The sequence below is a fragment of the Schistosoma mansoni genome, chromosome 7 (assembly GCF_000237925.1).
Source record: "Schistosoma mansoni strain Puerto Rico chromosome 7, complete genome".
NCBI classification, from domain to species: domain Eukaryota; kingdom Metazoa; phylum Platyhelminthes; class Trematoda; order Strigeidida; family Schistosomatidae; genus Schistosoma; species Schistosoma mansoni.
The window spans coordinates 3,539,542-3,559,710 of record NC_031501.1 but is presented as its reverse complement, the minus strand read 5'-3'; the positions used below and the strand labels follow the sequence as shown (position 1 = coordinate 3,559,710).

Genomic DNA, 20,169 nt, shown 5'->3' with positions numbered 1-20,169 from the left:
CGTGGGCATTTCGCTTTTTATGTCACTAGTCTTACCGTTGGCATACTGCACGAAGAGATAGAGGGATTGTTACATGGAGAATCAGGTAGTGTGGTAACATTAAACTATACTGCCGACCTTAGAACGAATCTTAAATGACCTTGAGAAATGTTAGCCAATCGGAAGACAGTTAGCATACAGTAAAAATAGATTATACAAAACCAAAGAATTAAAGTGGAAACACTTCTTTTACATGGGTCAAAAACTTCTCAAGGTCAGATATAGGTTCAGAAGTTCTAAAATCATAGTGCATACGGTACAGGAACACATCCATATGGCTCCATAGTAGTCGACCTCTGAAACCATGATAAGGTCTCAAAAATTCTTTTAGCCCCGACCACATAGCTTCAATAATGTTAGTATATTGGTATGGTTTACGGGTTAGGGTTAGAGTTAAGGTTTAGGTGTAGGGTTTAGGGTTATGGGTGAGACTATAAGTCATGGACAACCTTTGAGCGACGCTAGAGTGACTCTGAGAGTGTCAACATAATAACTAGGACCAAATGAGGGTTATAAACCTGTGTGAAGAATTCAAATTATGATTTACAGTTCATGATTAAGGCTAGGAATTATACTTAGGGTTTTCATCACGAACTGACATCAGCTATAATGCCAAAACTCTATTTATCCAAATGGATAATTGAATTTCGCGCCAAAATCTTATGATCGCTGCTATTGTAGACGCTAAATTATCACGTCTTCCCTAAAATCCGCTGCAAACCGACCGTACGTAAGCATCAGGTGCCGAACTTAGCGCCGTGACCTTGAAAACCCGCGAAAGCTTCTGATTGGCTCGGCAGTATATTTTAATCCTACCACCGGGTTAATACTAGGATCAGAGGCTATTAGTATATAACGTATTGCAGAAAAAATAGTGCTCAGTTATAATATAGGGAAGTACTGATCAGTGAAATCTCATTAACTGGGCAAGTGTCGGTTAAAATTTATTAACCTAGAGTAAAATGTGAGCGATAAACGCGATAGGATGATAATCTAAGGACAATACAGCGTACAAAAGAACAAGTCTAAGAAATTCTAAACCACGTGAATAAATGTTACCACTTTCAAATGTCGCGCGATGGGAAGCAAGCTCTGCAAATCCGTGAATCGAATTAGTCACGGTCTTTCGAACTTATCCAACATCATGCTCCGGTTAAGGACGAACGAATGACATATACAAAATTAAAAAAGTTTTCTCACCGACATTGCTAAAAGCTTAACAACATATATCCCAATGTTATTCACTGTTTACGTATACATGACTTGGTGAAAAACATGAAAAAATAACACACTTTGAAGCATTGATTAATTGACTCAAAGCTCTAGACTATTCACATTATTTCTAAAGGTCGTTTTGAAGCTCTAAACCACAATTTCTTGCATATTTTCTTTGCTAAGGAATTTATGGCCACTCTTACCTGGTGGTGTTACTTCGTAGTGTGCCCAGGGAAAATAGAGATTTTTAACGAAATGTTACACTGAAGGAGACAACTTCCGGATTGTAAGACTAGTCTACAAAACTTATTCGATTTTCTGTGTGAAGGAGCGGTTATTAACAGAAGTTCTAGATTTTATTCTCAACAGTATCGATAAACTGCTCCTTCAAGACACTTACTTCGGCTTTAAATGGCAGGTGTAATCAGCTGTAACTGAAACCATGTGAAATTCCTGAATTTCTGCGGCGCTTAATAACCATGAACGCTATTATTAACTAAAACGCGATTTACAAAAGCTTTTCTAGGCTACATCTTTTCCGTATAAACTAACCAGCACCACTTGGATTTGTTGATGTATTCTACATACAACTTCATTCTAATATGGATGAAACTATAAAAGCTTGAAACTGCAAACTTTTAGTGGTTTGGGTTCTAAGCACACGTGTTAAATCAATTATTGATAACAATTCGTTTGCGTTAGTAGGTTTATTAAATCCTGGCACGGTCAAGCAATAACAAGATGGAGAAAATCTCCCCGCAACTAAATGAACTGTATTAAATTCAACAAACAAACTAGAGCGCTAGTTGGAATTCTTCCTCCCCGCCGTTATACTTTCGCTCCTTCAGTTAGCCTATTAATGCATATGAAATTAGGAATGAACTCATTCGGAGAGGATATTGGCATAAACGTTAATTGGCTTTCTAGTTTAAACCAAACGTAATACCAATATCAACATTGATACATTAGTGTTTTTTTCTGCTTCTAAGCACACAATACTTATACTACCCATAGGTTACGCTTTCGGCCAACTGTTATTATTATGCATCTTAATGTGACTTGTTAAAATATCTTTATACTTAATAATTGTTCATTATTATGATCCGACTGCGTTTAATTCCTAGATAAAAATTACGTAGTTTCATTTTAAGCATCTTCGCGGTTAAACCAAATATTTTGAAATCGTTACACATATTTCCCAGTCAGTCACTACCATCTTTTTTATTTATGCCTGAGTTTACTAATACCCGGCGAATCTTATTATCCTTTTAGTGACTTACGACGTTTAATTATCTTACTCAGTTTGATATCAAACCGACGCCACGCTGATTCTGGTGGAAGAGTAGTGTTGTCATACTGGTTCCAACCACACGATACTTGAAGCTGAACATAAGATAACCGAGAAAATTAACATTTAACATTTAACATGGAGGGAAGGTTAACAATGTTGGGCATTGGAAGAATTGGTCAGCATGGCATGGCATGGTCATCCTTGTGTTAGATCCCTATTCACATTGAAATATACTATTCTGTCCTCGGCCTAAATGTGTTTTTCAGAGGTATTACTGACTATCACGATACGACGAGCCAGAACAAACAGTGACGTAAATTCCACGTAGGATCTTACAGATTTGGTAGTCACATCATGGCATATCTGCGATATTTGGATTAGGTCTATTATAACAGTAGAAAAGATAAATGTACTGACACCAAACTAAAACATGAAACTACAAACTCACCCAAAATGCACTCTAATACAAAGTTTATCATTTTATAAATGATTGAAAGATACAAATAGTTCTAAAAATACCTCAGAACGAACCCGTTTAAAAAGGAAGTTATAATTGCACCATGTTTGGTTGACATGAAAGACAAGATTAGAGCTGATGTAACAATCCTACAAATGCAACATAAACTTTAAAGTAGTGCATGGTTATTTGCCATGAAGTATCAGTTAAAACTGTTCGGAATGAGCAAAAATCATCAAAATAGAAACATTTCAGCACTGAGCTGAGACATATTGATTCGACTTTGCACACGATAACACGTCCCAAGAGCGTGAAAACGGCACGAATTACTTTCCTATCGTGCCTGATAAGGATATCATTAGTTGATAGATAGGACAGGCGTCTTTTTCTTGCAATAAAAACAGATTCTTGTCAAGTTTCTCATGGCTACATCTCTCTATACCAAAAACTTTTCGATATGTTGCTATTACCTGTGAAATGCTTACATTTCCCTATAACTTATGTTAGCACTGTAAAATTGAATACCTAGGTAGCATGGTAGGATGTTTCCTGGACTTAAGCCAAGAGATATCTTGAGGCTGACCACTAACATATAATAATCTACGTATCATTGAAGGATTCAACATTCATGAAAAGGAGCTCGTTACCCTAATTTTGACACTAGTCTCAGACGACAAGAGCATTTAACTTCCTTTCCAAACAGTAAAAAATATTTTTGTGATGTTCCAACTAGTAAAGAAATCGTATTTCTAACGTTACGTGGCTTAATGTAAGTTACTACTTAAGAATAAATCTATGACCCAAGTAAGACTAGCACAAACAATCACAGTTGACCTTATTCATTTTCCACACAATATACACACAAGTGCTCGATTTCAACCTCAAAAAGTTATTTTTTACAAACTTATAAACTTTCCGTACTCGCCGTCACGCACACAAATAAATATGGCGATGCCATAAAAACTCCCCTTGACGAAAACCAGGTGGGATTGACATGTTCAGACCTATTGTGATTCTGATTGTACTGAAGATATTTTTCATTGTTTCCTGTGTATTATTTAAACTTCCCCTAGTTTTGTTTCAGTCACTAATTCATCCTAAAGAAGTAAATTACATTAGGTCACAGAGCATCAGAAATACAAATTTTCTACTCATATAGGTATCACAAAATTATATCTATCATTAAATTTCTATCCAACGCCTTATTTATTTGAAACTCTCAAGTTCAATCTTGTCATTGTTACCTACTTCTTATGTGTGTTGCCTTGGACAAATCAGATTAAATCTAAACAAATTAAATTTCACTCCCCAACCCTGAGGACGTCAAGCTGCAAGGAGAAACCAGTTCTCCCACAGTGTGTTGCTAGAAGGCACCATATAGGCCAGATTAACCGCTAGACAGCTTTAAGTAGCCTAGTACACCTTAAAAAGTGATCTGGGTTGCTCAGCAGTGGAACCTCTAACTATTACACGAGTGACAGCTGTCCTCTTCAATTATTGACGACCGAGTCTAGAACTTTATTCAACATCAGTTACCGGCGACCATTTATTGGGTTTCTTTAGGAAATGTGGAAACTTTCTCCTTACATTTAAATCATCGATATCGAGCTCAATCCTTCTAGATGATAATTTTGCTACATTTTACTAAGAGAGCACACATCTCCATTATTCTGCCTTCGTCGAACTGTGAATCATCGAAATTCGGTTTGCTACAAGTGTTTTAAACTGGTTGTTCTTATTTTCAAATGCATTGTTGGGCAACCATAGTATCTTTCAGCTTGGTAAGCCTGAACCCTCACATTCTGTGGACTGATCTGGCGAGACTATAGTTTATGGACGAACCAATCAGATTTAAGGTGATGGTTCTTGGATATTGGCACAAAATTCACTCACTCATTTGAATAAATACTATTTAGGCATTACAGTTGGTGTCATTTCGTGATGAAAGCATTATATCTAATTCCTGACCCTAACGTTCAACTACAAATCGTGATCCTATTTCTTCATAATAATCTGTGACACTTATTCAACCACAGTAAGTAGGTGGATATTCAAAGATCATTTCAGCTCTTCTCAAAGTTCGTTCACAAATTATAGTCTCACAACCGGACCAGAGATTTCTGCCAAATTAACTGCGTCCTGCACGTTATTGGTAAAAACTGAGTAGTCATTGCCGTGAAAAATTCTGTCTACAACTTCCAGCACACTTCTCATTAACTCATCGTTAAATTGATCCAGTTTTGCTAAGAGCGAAATTAACACGAAAGAGAGAAGATACTGCTCCAAATAGATGAACTTTTAGACAATACTCCGTATCTTCCCGTTTTGTGTCACCTTCCCGTAGCAATAACATACGAGACACTCCCATATCTCCCTCTGTGATTCTTAATTGAAGGAGCATTTCTTCGATACCAACCACTAATGCTATATCACTTTGTGTGAGTGATAGAACTACACCAACCTAACTATTTAAAATATTCGGTCCTTTCGAGACCTGGTCATTGAGGGGATAATCTTGATAAACAGCAATGCAATGAAACGAAGTTTTCAACCTTCTCACCTTTTTAAGGTTGATAACAGGATGATGAAGAATATGCCAAGAAACTACACCACAGTCAAATCTCACCTTACTAGCTCTGATGATATGGTCCTTACTAAAATGGCTGTCCATTACAGCTCGAAATTTTTCCAGGTGGCTATTATCCTTCATGAACCCCTTTTTTAAACACTCTAAGCTATGTTTAGCGATTTTGAAATTATTCTATGTCCTCGGATTTCCATGCTTCCAAGGCAAACTCATCAGAAAATAACCGTTCAATAAGCTATGGGAATCAATGACCATTTCTAAAGCTCTCTTATCGTAGATAGAACGTTTCATACGAAACATATCCGAATTCTTCAACTCATGATTATATAACCTTCCAAGATCCCGTAAAATATCATGAGCTGTGGAAGAATGACGCAACTGAACTTTACGGACTAACCTATTTGCTCATTTGGAACCCATAAGCATGCATACACAAACCAAACAGATGTGTCCTATCTCAAAGACGTTCTTCACAAGAAGATTGTTTGTCTGAAGCATCACTTGCAGTCAAGATGTCTATTGGGTTGCTTTGCAACCTCGAAAAAATTATATCCTTATATGCTTTAACAGTCCCATTTGGTATTGTTTGTCCGAATCTTCCTATTGATGTTTAGGACTGCAATTAATCGGTCTCTTATTGGCATCCTTGCTTATAATGATTAAGGCAATATCGAGGCGATCCGCATGGGATGCACATATGTCAATAAGTGACTGATAAATTGTAGTCCTAAACACCGTTGGGAAGATTCAGACAAACAGTACCAAATGAATTTAAACTTCACCCCACTCCGCAAGCAAGTGGCTATCAGGACTCAGTAGCTAAGTGGATAATGTGATCGCGTTTGAAGCGGATGGCTCTGGGTTGGAGTCCCGGAGTGAACATAGACTCTGGGGTGCAGGTAAATTATACTGACGAGTCCCAAATAGGACGAAACGCGTATTCTGGATTTCACTGCTAGCCACCAACGATCCTTGCTTATTGTTCCAACTATTGTTTGGTTACGGGTTCCTCTTCACTGTTTGGCAACTCTTGATTGTATAGGCTCTACTAATCTCTATAGATCCACCGTAATTTTGAAGAAATCCACAAAGTTACTTTCAAACGTCTACGGGCAACAGTGCCATTCCAGACAGTATGCTTATCAAGGCTTCTTTGCTTTCGAGACCCAACTGATTATTTCTTTGCACACGAGAGAAGTATCAGAACAACTATATAAAATGGCGTAAGTTTCCAAACTTTTCCGGGATCATATAGCTTCGCCGGACCAATACCCAAAATAACATTCGATGAGTTCTAATCTTTAGCAAAATTCACTATATGGTTGTCACTACCATCAGTATACAGCATTGGATGATGTTGAAACTTGTAGTTCTCAATGTCACGTTTTAATCCCGAGGTATATGACTTAGTACTACGACTCTTTCTGAAACATTGATAACAAAGATCTCGTCTTCTTACTACCCGTCTCCCTTTCATAACATTCATTTTCAATAACTCCGTACAGTGTCTCTATGTGACCAACTTGACAAAACTTGCAACCTATAAAAGTAGTTGAGTTGCTTATCTTCTGCCTAAATGAATTAACGTCAGCTCTTCTATTGATTTGGCCTTCACAAAATCCCTCACCGATTTTTGGACTCTTTTCTAATTGTTTCTCCTTAAGTAATGCCTAACCTAGTCTAGGAAAACTAAGCCTACCAAGACTCATTCTGCTGACAGTATTGTCATCACATTAATCCTCGCTAGCATAAAACACTTCACAGACAGCTCTAGGAAGCTAGCCTTCTAAACATTTGTCCTCCTTTGACCTCCAACCCCGTGTTTCTATAGTATATCATCGTTCCATACAGTTATGTCAACCGAAATTCAAATTAGTTGAAACGTAATCTAAAGAAATCGATGAAGGGAATTAAAAATTCGATCCCAAATGAACACTGAAATAAATTTCAATATGTAAAGAGTCAAAAAACCGAATTTAGAAGCTTTCGTGTTACGCTTAAATCTTTACCTAGTTCGTTACTGCAGCAAGCTCAATCAATCCCCTCGTGAATTACTGCCTAGATAACAAGAGGACCAAATGTCCATTCAGGTACTAAAGTCACACCTCGGTGACGTGCTAGCGAGACTCAGAGGAAATAGATATCCCCCTCTTTCCGAACTACAAAACAACATAGTCTGGCAATTTTGGAGGTCAGGCTTAGAACTGTTGTTATTTGTATGCTGTCTCGGTAACATTTAATTTTTTAGTAGTTCCTATGAATCTGCAATGACAATCGAATTACAATGAACAATCATAAATCATCTCTGAAAGTAAATTCACGCTAACTTAGAAGATCCATACGGGGGTGTAAATACATGATGGAAAAGAGTGAAAGTCGACAAAGATCAACAATTTTGCAGATTCCTGGATGATATGGAGAACCAATCAGAAGTAACCTAATGAAAAAGTCGACTGATGGCAATCAGAAGTGACTTAAAACGAAAAGTGCATCTAACTGGGGTCAATGGGTCAATTTCCTAAGGAGAGAGTGAGTAGTTGCGCATTTCATTCGGTAGTCCAATACACTTTCTCACCGACCTTTGTGGTCTCACCCAAGTAGTCAGTTGGGGGGTTACAGCGTAGCACATTGTATATCTATCAGATTTTGGACACCGCCGTCACAGCACTTGACTTTGCAATACAGGAGTGGTTACCATGAATCCATCCTTCCTATATTCAGAGTGTTATTCTGTCAGTAAGTCAGAAACCTTTCTTTGGAGAATGTTACAAACAATAGCACTGACCGATATCATAGACAATGATGTAACTGTGACGTCGGGTTATACGGACCAAAAAGTCACATAGTAGGAGATTTAAGAACTCAAATTAGGTTATTGCGTACGTGAGCCACAATAAATTCGACTACTTACTTACTTACTCCTGTTACTCCAAATGGAGCATAGGCCTCCGACCAGCATTTTTAAACCCACTCAGTAGCACTGTTCGAAAAATCCCTCAGTCGTACATCCCTATTCAAGTATTTCGCAAACGATGTTGGACAATACTTTCTCTACAGTAACGTGGAAAGTTATATAAAAATGTCATTGTGTGTCGTACTAAACGACATTTTCATTGATAGGAAAAACCACAGAATAAAATAACTATATACTTAGGTTTGACAAGTCAGAAACAGGTTCCTTGCTAGTCAAAAGCATGGTTCTACCCGAAAAGGGATTGAGATCGAAATGGTTCAAATAATTTCAGCAACAAGCAGTCATATTGGCCGTGGCTCCTAGCCACACGATCCCTGAAATTGCATATCCAAAGACTAGGAAGACAGATCAACCACCCAAAACTTGAAGAGGGTCGGAATACATGAAGAAGGATACATTAAATTGTGACGACACGGTTCGGCCATGCAGGCGTAGCTGTTTCGTGCCGACTTGATTCCGGTATGCGATTTTACTGACAAGGTAGTCACATTATAATAGGTCCTCAATTTTAGATTAGGTCTATTATTCTAGTAGCAAAGATAAATGCATTCACATTGGCAAAGAACTCAGTCCCACTCAGTCACTGTTCGAAACAATACTTCTTGTCTACAAATAGGATAATACAGTTTCTTTTCAACCAGGGCAGAAACCACTAACGGATCGAGCAATATCAATCAAGAGCAAGGTTTCCTGTGTGGCCACCGTAAAATCTTTCAACGATGTCAAGCGATAGTAGGTGCTACAAAGTTAAGGACGATAAACCATCGATGTTCAATTAATACTGTGGTACATCAAAAACGATTGCATTCCTTTAAAAATACTTGCATGCTTTAATCTTCGTATTTACAAAGTAAATGAAGCTGCAGTACAGAGTATTAAATGAACTTTTGTTTGTACCACACCTTTGTTTGTCTGCGCAGAAAACTGCTTCCTGAGACGGCCATTATTCCTCCTTGTTTTTGTTCATTGTTTCGAATTATGACGTACATGACTTTGTTGCAGCGCATCGAATTGGAGCGAGGAAAACGGGAACCTGGAGAAGTAAGTTGGTATTCAGTTCTTGATGTGCATTAGATCACGGAACTGAATTTGGACAACTCAAAATCCGTGGATATCGAAGGTCTCACGGATGAATATTCGTCCTTAGAGGTCTTGAGTATGATGAATGTTGGTCTTCAAAGTTTGGCTGGTTTACCTTGTCTTGCCGGCCTAAAAACTGTAAGTTGGACTGGCTCAAATTATGCTTTCTTAGCTTGAATTGTCGAACAATTTGATATCTGGTGGTCTTGACGCTCTGCTCAAATGTCCCAACATTGAGCAACTTAATCTAAGTAGCAATAAGATTGAATCAATGGATGTATTGATTCCACTGGCTAAGCTATCCGAACTCAAAAGTTTGGACCTCGGCAACTGTCCTGTCACCTCTACGGAGAATTACCGTAAAAAGGCTTTCGCGATGATTCCATCTTTAAAATATTTGGACGGTCTTGATGAGTAAGTCCATATCCGTAGATTTAATGCATGGTTCAGGAACAACGAGGAAGAAGTGTTTGGGAACGATTTTCTGAATGGAGGTTTAGATGAAGAGGGTAAGTCAAACCTTTTGTCCGTTTGCTGCATATTTATATAACGTTCTACCCGCAATCTCTACATGCTGTCAATCAGCCAAAGACTTTTAAGTGTTTAACTAAGGACGCTAATGTTTAAAACGGTTTAGCATCTGGCTTGGTTACCCACACTATCTCATAGTACTTGAAATTCGTTGCTCTTTATATAGTTTCTCGATTTGTGTAGCCAAATTAATACACTTGTTCTGGTCTTTAGGAGTGAGATGTCTCGTTTAAAACCCCTGTCCTCAGCCTTGTGAATCATCAATCCCGGCATGCATTCAGTCTATGTGTTTGGAAGTTGTTTCCAGGACGGTTACCGTTATTAGTTACCACTTCGAAAACGTCCTCGTTGCTAATCGCTTCTCGGCCCTCCGCGTTCCCGTTCATCTGTTTTTGTCATCTACTGTGATGTGTAATTGTTTGTCATATTACACTTCGAAGGCTTACATAGAATCTGTTTTTTGAATGTGACTAAACTTTTCTTTCACTGAGTTTCAGGATGTGAAACATTGCGCTGCCGTAATATAAACCCAGTAATTAGATGTCGGTCCGAAATATGTGTGTATAAGGCGGTATTTCAAAAACGGATTGATGGATATAGGCGTGTTATATGTCAATACTTCTGTGTCATGAGTTGACATCCTCTCGCCTTTCCGTAAGGTTCTGACACTTGTAAAGTAGTGGTCCTGGTGTCGCCTTTTCAAAACGGCTTGCATTCCGAAAAAGCACATTCTAAGCATTGTGGTAACTGTCCAGAATGCATTTTTCGATGTATTCAAATAAGGTATTTTTGGCGTACTTTCGTTCCAATGTTCACATCACATTGCACTTATATCTCTGTTAATATCATTGATGCATTAGAGATTAATGGAGACTGGTCAGATGGATGATCACACTTCATCCCTGTTTATGGCAAACAATAAAAGCTTCAACATATGGTTTTAGACGTATAATGAGACTATAGATAGATTTTGTCAACAAGTTGAAAGCGTGGACAAAGTAGATTAAAAGTTGTAAAAACTAGCAAAAAAATTTTCCGAACATTTTTCGCTCGTCTTCCATCAATCGCTTGCACTGCTGGTGACATTCTATTAAGTACTCCTGGTTTCCATCTGATTTGCTCTTTCTGTCCCTAGTTACTGTGGAAAGTTTTTTAGATGACAGCACATGAAGGTTCAGTCAGTTCTTGTTTAGTTAAATGAATCAATAGATGAGTAGAAATTTATTTCTTCAACAAGAGAACGTCTTAAAAGCTAACTTTCAGTGTTTTCCATCACATTTATTTTGATATAGCAGACGGTGTCGATGAAGCTGATGAAGACGATGATGAAGGATCTGATGAGGAAGACGAATGTGATGATGAAATTGGCATTGAAGCCCTCCAACAAAGTGGTGAACTTGAAGATGATGAGGATGATTATGCTCCAGGTAACTATTGTTTTTAACTGATTCATTTCCTGCGATCTCCACTCACATTATTAACGCAACGTTCCTTTGTTCTTATAGGTGAAGATGAGGAAGCGGAGTTAGATGATTACGACGATGTGGATGATGAAGATGAAGACGACGTAGAGGAAGACAACGGAGCTAACCTTTCGGCTGCCAATGTAAGTGGACCTCGACGTCCCGGCACCAAGCGGCGCCATGAGGACATTCAAGATGGAAAAAATGGAGGTAATGCAGAGCACTGTGGAACTAAACATAAACACACTGAAGATCATGTGGAGACTCATGTTGAAAACGGATCAACTGCTGATGATTAGACAGTTGATATAAACTTCATTGTTTTTATTTAGGCCAAATTCCTATTGTATATGTTATGTTCATGTTCATCTTTTATGTTTAACCACAAATTCACCCGGAATGAACTATGTATTTGTACAGTACATTTGCTGACATCTTTTTTCGACAACACATAATTCAGTGTTAGCTAATGCATTTACTCATTTGTAATACTTTATTACATTGTTAAATTTTTGAAACATCTTTTTAACTGAAATCCGTCCATATTTATTGGGTTTTAATAATTATAACCTGAGTTGTCATCTTAATAATCAGTCTGTTACTTGTTTGTTTAACTTGTAGAGTCCAGGTAATTGACGATTAGTAATTATGAGTTCCCAAGCCTATGCACGACCTGATCGGCAGGTCATTTTGGTAAATAGATGTGGTTGTGGTGTTCCGAGAAGCTAAATATAACATGGTGACATTGTTTATAGGGTTGTATCACTGCTAAACGTGCCAGGTGTTTCAGCTGGTAGGAGTGTGATTTATCTAAACGCGAAAGGTTAGTCTTCAGTAGTTTCACAGAACGTCCTAGGTTCAGTTGTAGGCTCGGGCCTTGAGAGGTCCAAAATTCTGCCGAAGTCCCATGGGGGGTCACGTATGTTTGCTGCTTCAATATACTAACAGACAGCAGTGAGACGATTGCACAAACTAAACAGGGATAGAGTTCCAAATAGTACGATTTACCCTTACCTGTTGGGTTTCTGAGACTGCCCAGTGGTGTAGTATTGGTGGATATGATGTAAGCCTGTGGGTCTTACGTAAATGGCTTCCGCCCATTTGTGATGGCATTTATGTGCGTGAAGTTTGCATGGCGTTACCTAGAACCTTTAAACTCAGATACACGGGTCATAAAACTAAGCCTCAATGAGCAAAAATATCATTCTACAAACATTCCAAGTTAAGTCGCAATTTAAACACCACGACTCGGGTTTCATAGCTACTTGGTTGTCGGCTACTTAATTCACACGAATCGATCTACACGGCCTGTGGAAAACCATGATCTAAACTTTAACCAACTTCTCTCGAAACTGTCTCAGCGAAGTTTTTTAGTCGAAAACAGTAAAACCAAATGGTTCTAAAGTACCGGTGCAGATAAAGTAACATCTCAGTTGCTGTACATGATAATTTAAGCTATCAGCTGTAACAAAAACTGCATAGATATTTTGAAGCCTAGCCTCAGGTCCCGGACATTGTAGCCGACAAACTGCTTGATAATACTGGTTTTGTGTGTACGTTGAGTGCAACTTAACAAAAATGATACTTATTTCCAGATCAGATTTATATCCAATTATCCTAATGATTAGATCACTAGCGATCGACATGAAGCAGGTCTCATAGTATCTAGTTTCACACTTCAAACTCATTATTGAGGATTAAAGAAGTAATTATCCACTCAAGTGGACATTACGAGAGATTAGGCACTATTCTGTTTGTGTACTCTGACTAAGTAGTGTAAATTAACATTAAAGATATTTACAGATAAAAGTATCGTAATGGGACTGGAGGTTATACATGGACTTTTAAAAATGACTTCAAAACCACATGCCCGAAATAAAGCTGAGACACTGCAAGTACGGGTATTGAGCACGTGTTGGATAGTGAATACACCCAAAGCCTTCAGAATACCGTTCAAGAAACAGATTAAGTTTGTTACACTTTGTAAAATCGCTGGTATTAGGCATTTCCAACCTGACATATAAAAAGAAGACAAAACTGGATAGCTTTTTTGTCATCCTAACTCTCGTAAAGCAAATTTCGCCGCCTAGTGGTTGTCGCACGTTTTACCTTATTCATATCGTGTAATTGCGCAATCACTTGTTTCAACCAATAATTATGACCCATAATGCTTTTATAAATTGAAATTTCCATAATATATGTGAACATCAAACTCAAGTGTATTATGTAATCTTGATGGATAAGTATTACATAGATTGTGTTGATTTGTAATCATCCATGAAGGATCAATTAGTCTTTGTTAAAACTTTTGATCATAATATTATGATAGTGTGGTCAGTAGTCATTTACTTCGAGAATTCCTGGAATTTTAGTGGCGAATCGTGATCGGTTATGTTCAAATATGACGCTGCTAAAATAATCTTGACCAGTGGCGTTGGATGATCGTCATATTATATAAAGAATAGGTTTAAGCTAGAAATGTATATCATTGGCTACCAACCTTTTCGTTTTAATGACTAAACATTCACCTGTGTTCCATCCATAGCAAGTTCGTCAGTACGTACTGCTGAAACAAGCGGTACTTGGATTAAACAGTTGTCCAATTCTTCATAGTTCTCCATGACACTCCAACTTAGATCAAACTTTGAAAAATATCCCCAACACTCAATGTGCAATATTGTTTTCTTTTATTTGCATGAATATTTTGCAATGAATGTATCTCAGATCAGTCAGCAGAAGTATTATCTATTCCATCCAATTACTATACGTTTTGATTTTGATGAAGTTTTGTTCTCTGAGCTAGATGGTTTGGTCATGGAGCTTTCATTGTTCTTCTGAACGATATCATCAGCAAAAACTTCTGGTAGAAGTTGTATTACGCAAAACCTAATGGTTCCAAAATTTAGGTTAGTATATGTTAGACTATTTCGTAGCTTATATTTCAAGGTAAAACAACTATTATCTAATCTTGTATAAGGATTTTGTGTATACTATTCCTTATTTCTATATTGACTTGATTTTGATGAGTGTTGTTAAAGTGTATTTAAGCAATTGGTTGCCCGCTATCTAAAAAAAATCAAGTTATATCCAAACTCTTATATTTCCATTATCTACAGTATATTAGTTACAATATACTTTTCAATAAATTATTTTATTCTCTAAACACAATTATTTCAAATGAGAGTCCTTTCAGCTTGATTTAACATTGGATCGCCCCCAAATGCCCTGGTACGGTCGAGAGTGGGGAGGGGCCGCCCTCCCTCTGGAAATGCTCTCTCTCATGAAATGACGATATCTACTGACAGCACTATTCACTCGCCTATTAAAAGTCAGACAATTCACATTATTATTAGTGTTTTATTATTATTATCATCATTATTATTTACCTCGTCACTTGTTCACTCCCTTTTATTCCGAATTTGTGTATCCTTACTTTTCAACTCATGGTGGAAACTCTGTTCTATCTAAACGATCTCAAGTCACTGTCTGGTCGAAAGTGAATGCTTCTACCGAATACAAATACTGAACTAGTCTTTCTGAAACCACGCACACCATTCAAACTGACTTCCTTCAACCTTCGCACACTTTATGTATGGCACATATATATCTGGTGCTCCCATGTACCAATATTTATGTGTTTTTAAATAAAATAAATTGGTGGATAATTATGGAAACAACATTTTTTTGATGATAGACAAAACATCATTCAAATATATATAGAGGGAGGGATTGTTTTAAAGTAACCTTGAGATCCTCTTAATCTAATAGAATGTTCACATGATCTTTTAGAATTGTCTGAACCTACCTCAGTTGGTAAATATTTATAACTGTTTTCCATATATAATAAAATATAAGAGATATCTAATCGAAAATAAACTACAATCACTTGTTTATCTGTAATGTTACTAATAAAATACATTTCATTGTAAATAAACAATTGGATTCAACGGAATAAACAAATGCTTAATGAATCTGTCATTCTTTTCTAATTACAATGCTTTCAACTATGAAAATATTGAAATCTCCACAAAAAACCCCTTCTGACTATTATCATAGTGACTGACTTCAAGAGGTACTTCCTAGAGTTCTAGTGAGAAGTAGTGACCAGTGGAGTTCAAACATGGTCTGTTGTGAGATATCAACTCACTGAAGACAATTGGTGAACGGTTGCTCAACTTCGTGGATTGCTTGAAGTTAGACATTAACACCATCAGATGCTGGCTCAGTGGTCTATCGGTTAAGTGTTAGCACACGAAACTGATAGGTCCTGGGTTTGAATTTCGCGAGGCGAGATCGTAGATGCGCACCTCTGAGGAGTTCCACAATAAGATGAAAAGGCCGTCCAGTGCTTCCATGTTTCCCTTGGTAGTCTAGCTTCAACTGACCCATCCTTTCAACTATGAAAATACTAAATCTCTACAAAAACCCCTTCTGTTAATCTTTTATAGATTAAAAATGATCAATCAATCCATAGAGTATAAATCTATCTTTCTTAATATTTGTAATTATGAATGTTAGTTATTCTTTTATCTACTGGAAAGTTGATTTAATTTATACTTGTTCATGGTTCATTTACAACTTGAAATTTATTTAATTAAATAATAACAACCTTGAAATTGATTTGATCATACATAATAAAGATATAATTAACCAATCATTTTATTAGGTTTTCTATTTTAATCTATCGACTTATATTTCTCCTTTCAAGGTTATTTAATTCAGTTATTTATATACTTTTAGGACCAATCAAATTTATGATTAATCTATTTCATATTAATTATCAGAAGGGAGGTTTCTGTGGATATTATTAGTAATTTTTAATAATTGAGATCATGAATCAATTGAAGTTAGACCACCCCTTCTGATAATAATCAACATATGCTCACTAGTGACTGGCTTCATGAGGTATTTCCTGGAGTTCTAGTAAGAAACAGTGACCAGTGGAGTTGAACTAGGTCTATTGTGAGATAGTAACTCACTGAAGACAATTGGTGGATGTGACGCTCAATTCCGTGGATCGGTTGAAGTTAGACATTAACACTGTCGGATGTTGGCTCAATGGTCTAGTGGTTAGTGCTAGCGCACGAAACTGATAGGTCCTGGGTTGGAATCTCGTAAGGCGGGATCGTGGATGCGCACTGTTGAGGAGTCCTGTAACAGGACGAAACGGCTGTCCAGTGCTTGCAGGTTTTCCATGGTGGTCTAGCAGGAGTCCAGAATGCTTAGTTGGCTTTTTCTAACTGGAGTTACTCGTGTTGTGGGTGAGATATCCATCTAATATACAAAGGATGAGTATATTGTGCAGCATTTCATTCTGTTCTGCTTTACAACTGTGAAACGTGTCCTTTAAAAATAACGGATATTCGTAAGTTGCTAGTATTCGATCACAGATTCCTTCAAATGACTGCTCACAAATCTTGCGACCCTCAAGTTAGCAATTCCAGGATTAGATAAAGAATACTAAGTGAGGATGACAAATTGAATGATGAGGTAGTGAATCTTTATCGACTGAGGTGAATAGGACATATATTAAGTAAACCCATCCACCGACTACCTCGATGATAGCTGGTTTAGGAGTAGGTAAGAAGAGAGCTAGGGACAGAAAAATTAAAACATGGCACCAGCCCAGTACATGAAGATAATGCCTAATGGGCTGAGCCATATAAGTTCAGACTAGTTGGGGTTTGAGTGATTACCATATCCATTGATTAGCGACTTTAGATGGTATGACTTAAAACCGTTAATCGCCAACAAATATATCTTATCTGGACCATTAACAGACTTCTGGTTTTTGGCCTACCGAGGGATCCAAGTCAATATCTAGTACGTAATCTTATTGTAGTGGTGATCATAGTCAATCGCGACTCTATTCCATCTACGAAGATCTGAAAATGCTGTAACCATGAATTAAACGTCATCTACATAACCTTTGGAAATCAGATAGTATTGAAAAACTGTAGGACATATAACTGCTCATGTGATTGAATTCAGAAGTTTCAAATTTTTAGCTGGTAGGACATTTGGAAAATCAGTATCATATTTACATACATACGTTATTTCTCATATATTTGTGCATGGGTTAAATATTTTAGCAAAATTGCTTAGCTACTTGTTAGTAGTCAGATATCTTGCCAGATAATATATTGTACATGGATTACGATGGGTTGGAAATCGATATTCTCAGTGAGAATGTAGAATAACATGTATTAATCATCTTGAATTATATTTCAAATTCATTTGGAAGAACTATCAATGAATATAATCGGTATGGTTTTTATTCATTGAAATCAACCAACTGACTTAGAATACACCGACTATGTTATTTCTTAATTCTGGAGAATGCTTGGTATATTTTTCACTCAAATCTAATTTGATGTTCTGGGACTAACCTTTACATGAAACTAATCCAATATAGTAAGACTGATTTGATAATTGTTCCGGTCACTTCATCTGTTTCTATACTTTTCCCGACGTATACAGTGAATATGTTTGAAATTCTCCATGTGGCTTCGGTGAGATGTTAATCAATGACAAAGAATGATCTGTAGCAGTCTTAATTAATACATACGTCATGAGAGAAGGAAGAAACTGAATATTTTCTAATTCAACCAAAGCTTTATGGGAATAATGATGAGACTAGATGAAAAATCGGAGAACATCTTTTTTACACAACTTTCCAAGTGATTTATATGTGTTATTAGCTACAAAATGTTTACTGTATTAAGCATGCATAGTGTGTAAAAACGTCTTTATTGAGACTAAAGGGTTACATCATGAAGCTTGATTTAATTACGATATACTCTTCTTACAACAGGGCATATTTACAATCCATATAAATAGGAAGGTTTAGTTGCCAAACTGAATTACAATGTACACAAAATGTAGGTAGGTATATATGGTTGTCCTCCTGACCCAGACAAGGATACGTAAACTGAAACTGTAGCCAGGTGCATGACCAACTTCTTTCGTCTATAATTGATTGACCACAAGTCTGGTTTTTTTGTAAGGATATATGATATATCCAAACTATGAAAATGGTACCATCTGTTTATAGACACTGAGTAACTAGGTTGGGATATTTAAAAAGTGATAAGCTTGCAACTAACAGTTCTCGGTGACATCCTTATTTCTCCAAATTCGTAACAGTTGATCTAACTTTTAACATAAAATATACTGATCATCAGAATGAAGGTATCTCAAATAGATAAATTTGTCATCGAAAAATGACTAGTCGAATCGTTTCTTCATATAGCAATTTTGTAACATTAAGCGATAACATATTTTGCATTCTGATTATCATCTAAATCGGCTATCCAGTACTTCCAGGTTTTCCATGATGGTCTAGCTTCAATTGATTCATGATCTCAACTATTCAAAATTACTATAATATCCATAAAACCCCTTCCAATAATTCACATTGTGTTAAATATTTTAGTGATATTATTCATGATAGAAGAAAAAAATTTTAATTACAGAAACATTAAAAATTCACGATGCTATTCGTAGGTAGTGAGAATGAACATCGATTTGAACCTCATGGAGAGGAGCGGTTTCCTAGAAATAGTATAGTAACAAATATTCCAACTATCATAAACCATCGATCTATACCTTTTTGTCGACCACCACTAATCATATTTCATTTCTATATACAAATACATAAGCAGTTTTTATTTGGTTGCATTTATTTAACAGTATATTCTCACTCTTCAGCGTTTACAAGTACACCATTAAAAGGGTGTTAGTATGTTACATGTGAACAATTTTTCACTAATCAATTACAAGACCAGAAGTAGTGTATTTAACTTGTAATTATATGGTGATAGTATTTTCTTTCAATACCATAAAAATACCACTGAATATATATACTTTTTAATTTAGTCAAATAGTTTAACAAATACAGATTTATGTAATTGGCTTCCAGCTATCCTCCAATTGTGACGGCTAACAATACTACCCGGTTGCACGAATCTAAGTAGATAGAGGGTTGAAACTTACGGTTCAAACAAACAATCATAAGTGAATTTAAACTTCACCCCATTGCACAAGTAAGTGGCTATCAGGACACAGTAGCTGAGTGAATAACGCGATGGCATTTGAAGTGAACGGTACTGGCTTCGAGTCCCAGAGTGAACATCAACTCTGAGATGCAATAACATCCAGCTGACAAGTCCCAAATAGAACGAAACGCGCGTCCTGGATTCCACTGCTAACCACTATCCATCTTTGCTTATTAAGTCTTAATGATTGAAAGATTAACACCCTAATAACTGAGCCTATTCAAAAATGATCATTTATTTCTATATTCTTTCACAAACTAGTTCTACCATCCATGAATTATGTCTCCCTCTCTCTATATACATACATACGTATAAAAAAGTTCAAACAAATGTGTACTAAGTCAAAACACGCTCCTAATTGAAAAAAAAAAATCAATGAAATTCGAAACATTGATGAGTATCGATGAGACAAAGAGAGAAAAAGGGTAAAAACAGGGTAATTAATGAAGATGGAATGATCTATAAAATGATTGTC

The 20,169-nt window shown here is 36.7% G+C and overlaps 1 protein-coding gene across 2 annotated transcripts; it reads left to right on the top strand.

Moving 5' to 3' along the window:
- Positions 1 to 9,496: 9,496 nt before the first annotated feature.
- Smp_010940.1 (Acidic leucine-rich nuclear phosphoprotein 32-related protein (ANP32/acidic nuclear phosphoprotein-like protein)) lies at positions 9,497 to 11,936 on the top strand (the record flags this gene model as incomplete). 2 transcript variants are annotated; one of them, XM_018798633.1, is made up of 6 exons in its annotated part: positions 9,497 to 9,604; positions 9,638 to 9,781; positions 9,816 to 10,057; positions 10,094 to 10,152; positions 11,467 to 11,601; positions 11,680 to 11,936. In XM_018798633.1, the coding sequence occupies 6 exons, from the start codon at positions 9,542 to 9,544 to the stop codon at positions 11,934 to 11,936; spliced, it is 900 nt and encodes a 299-aa protein (XP_018653555.1). The 2 variants fall into 2 exon arrangements, with proteins under 2 accessions (XP_018653555.1, XP_018653554.1); XM_018798632.1 differs by lacking the exon at positions 11,467 to 11,601 and having other exon boundaries at positions 9,542 to 9,604.
- Between the last annotated feature and the right edge of the window lie 8,233 nt (positions 11,937 to 20,169).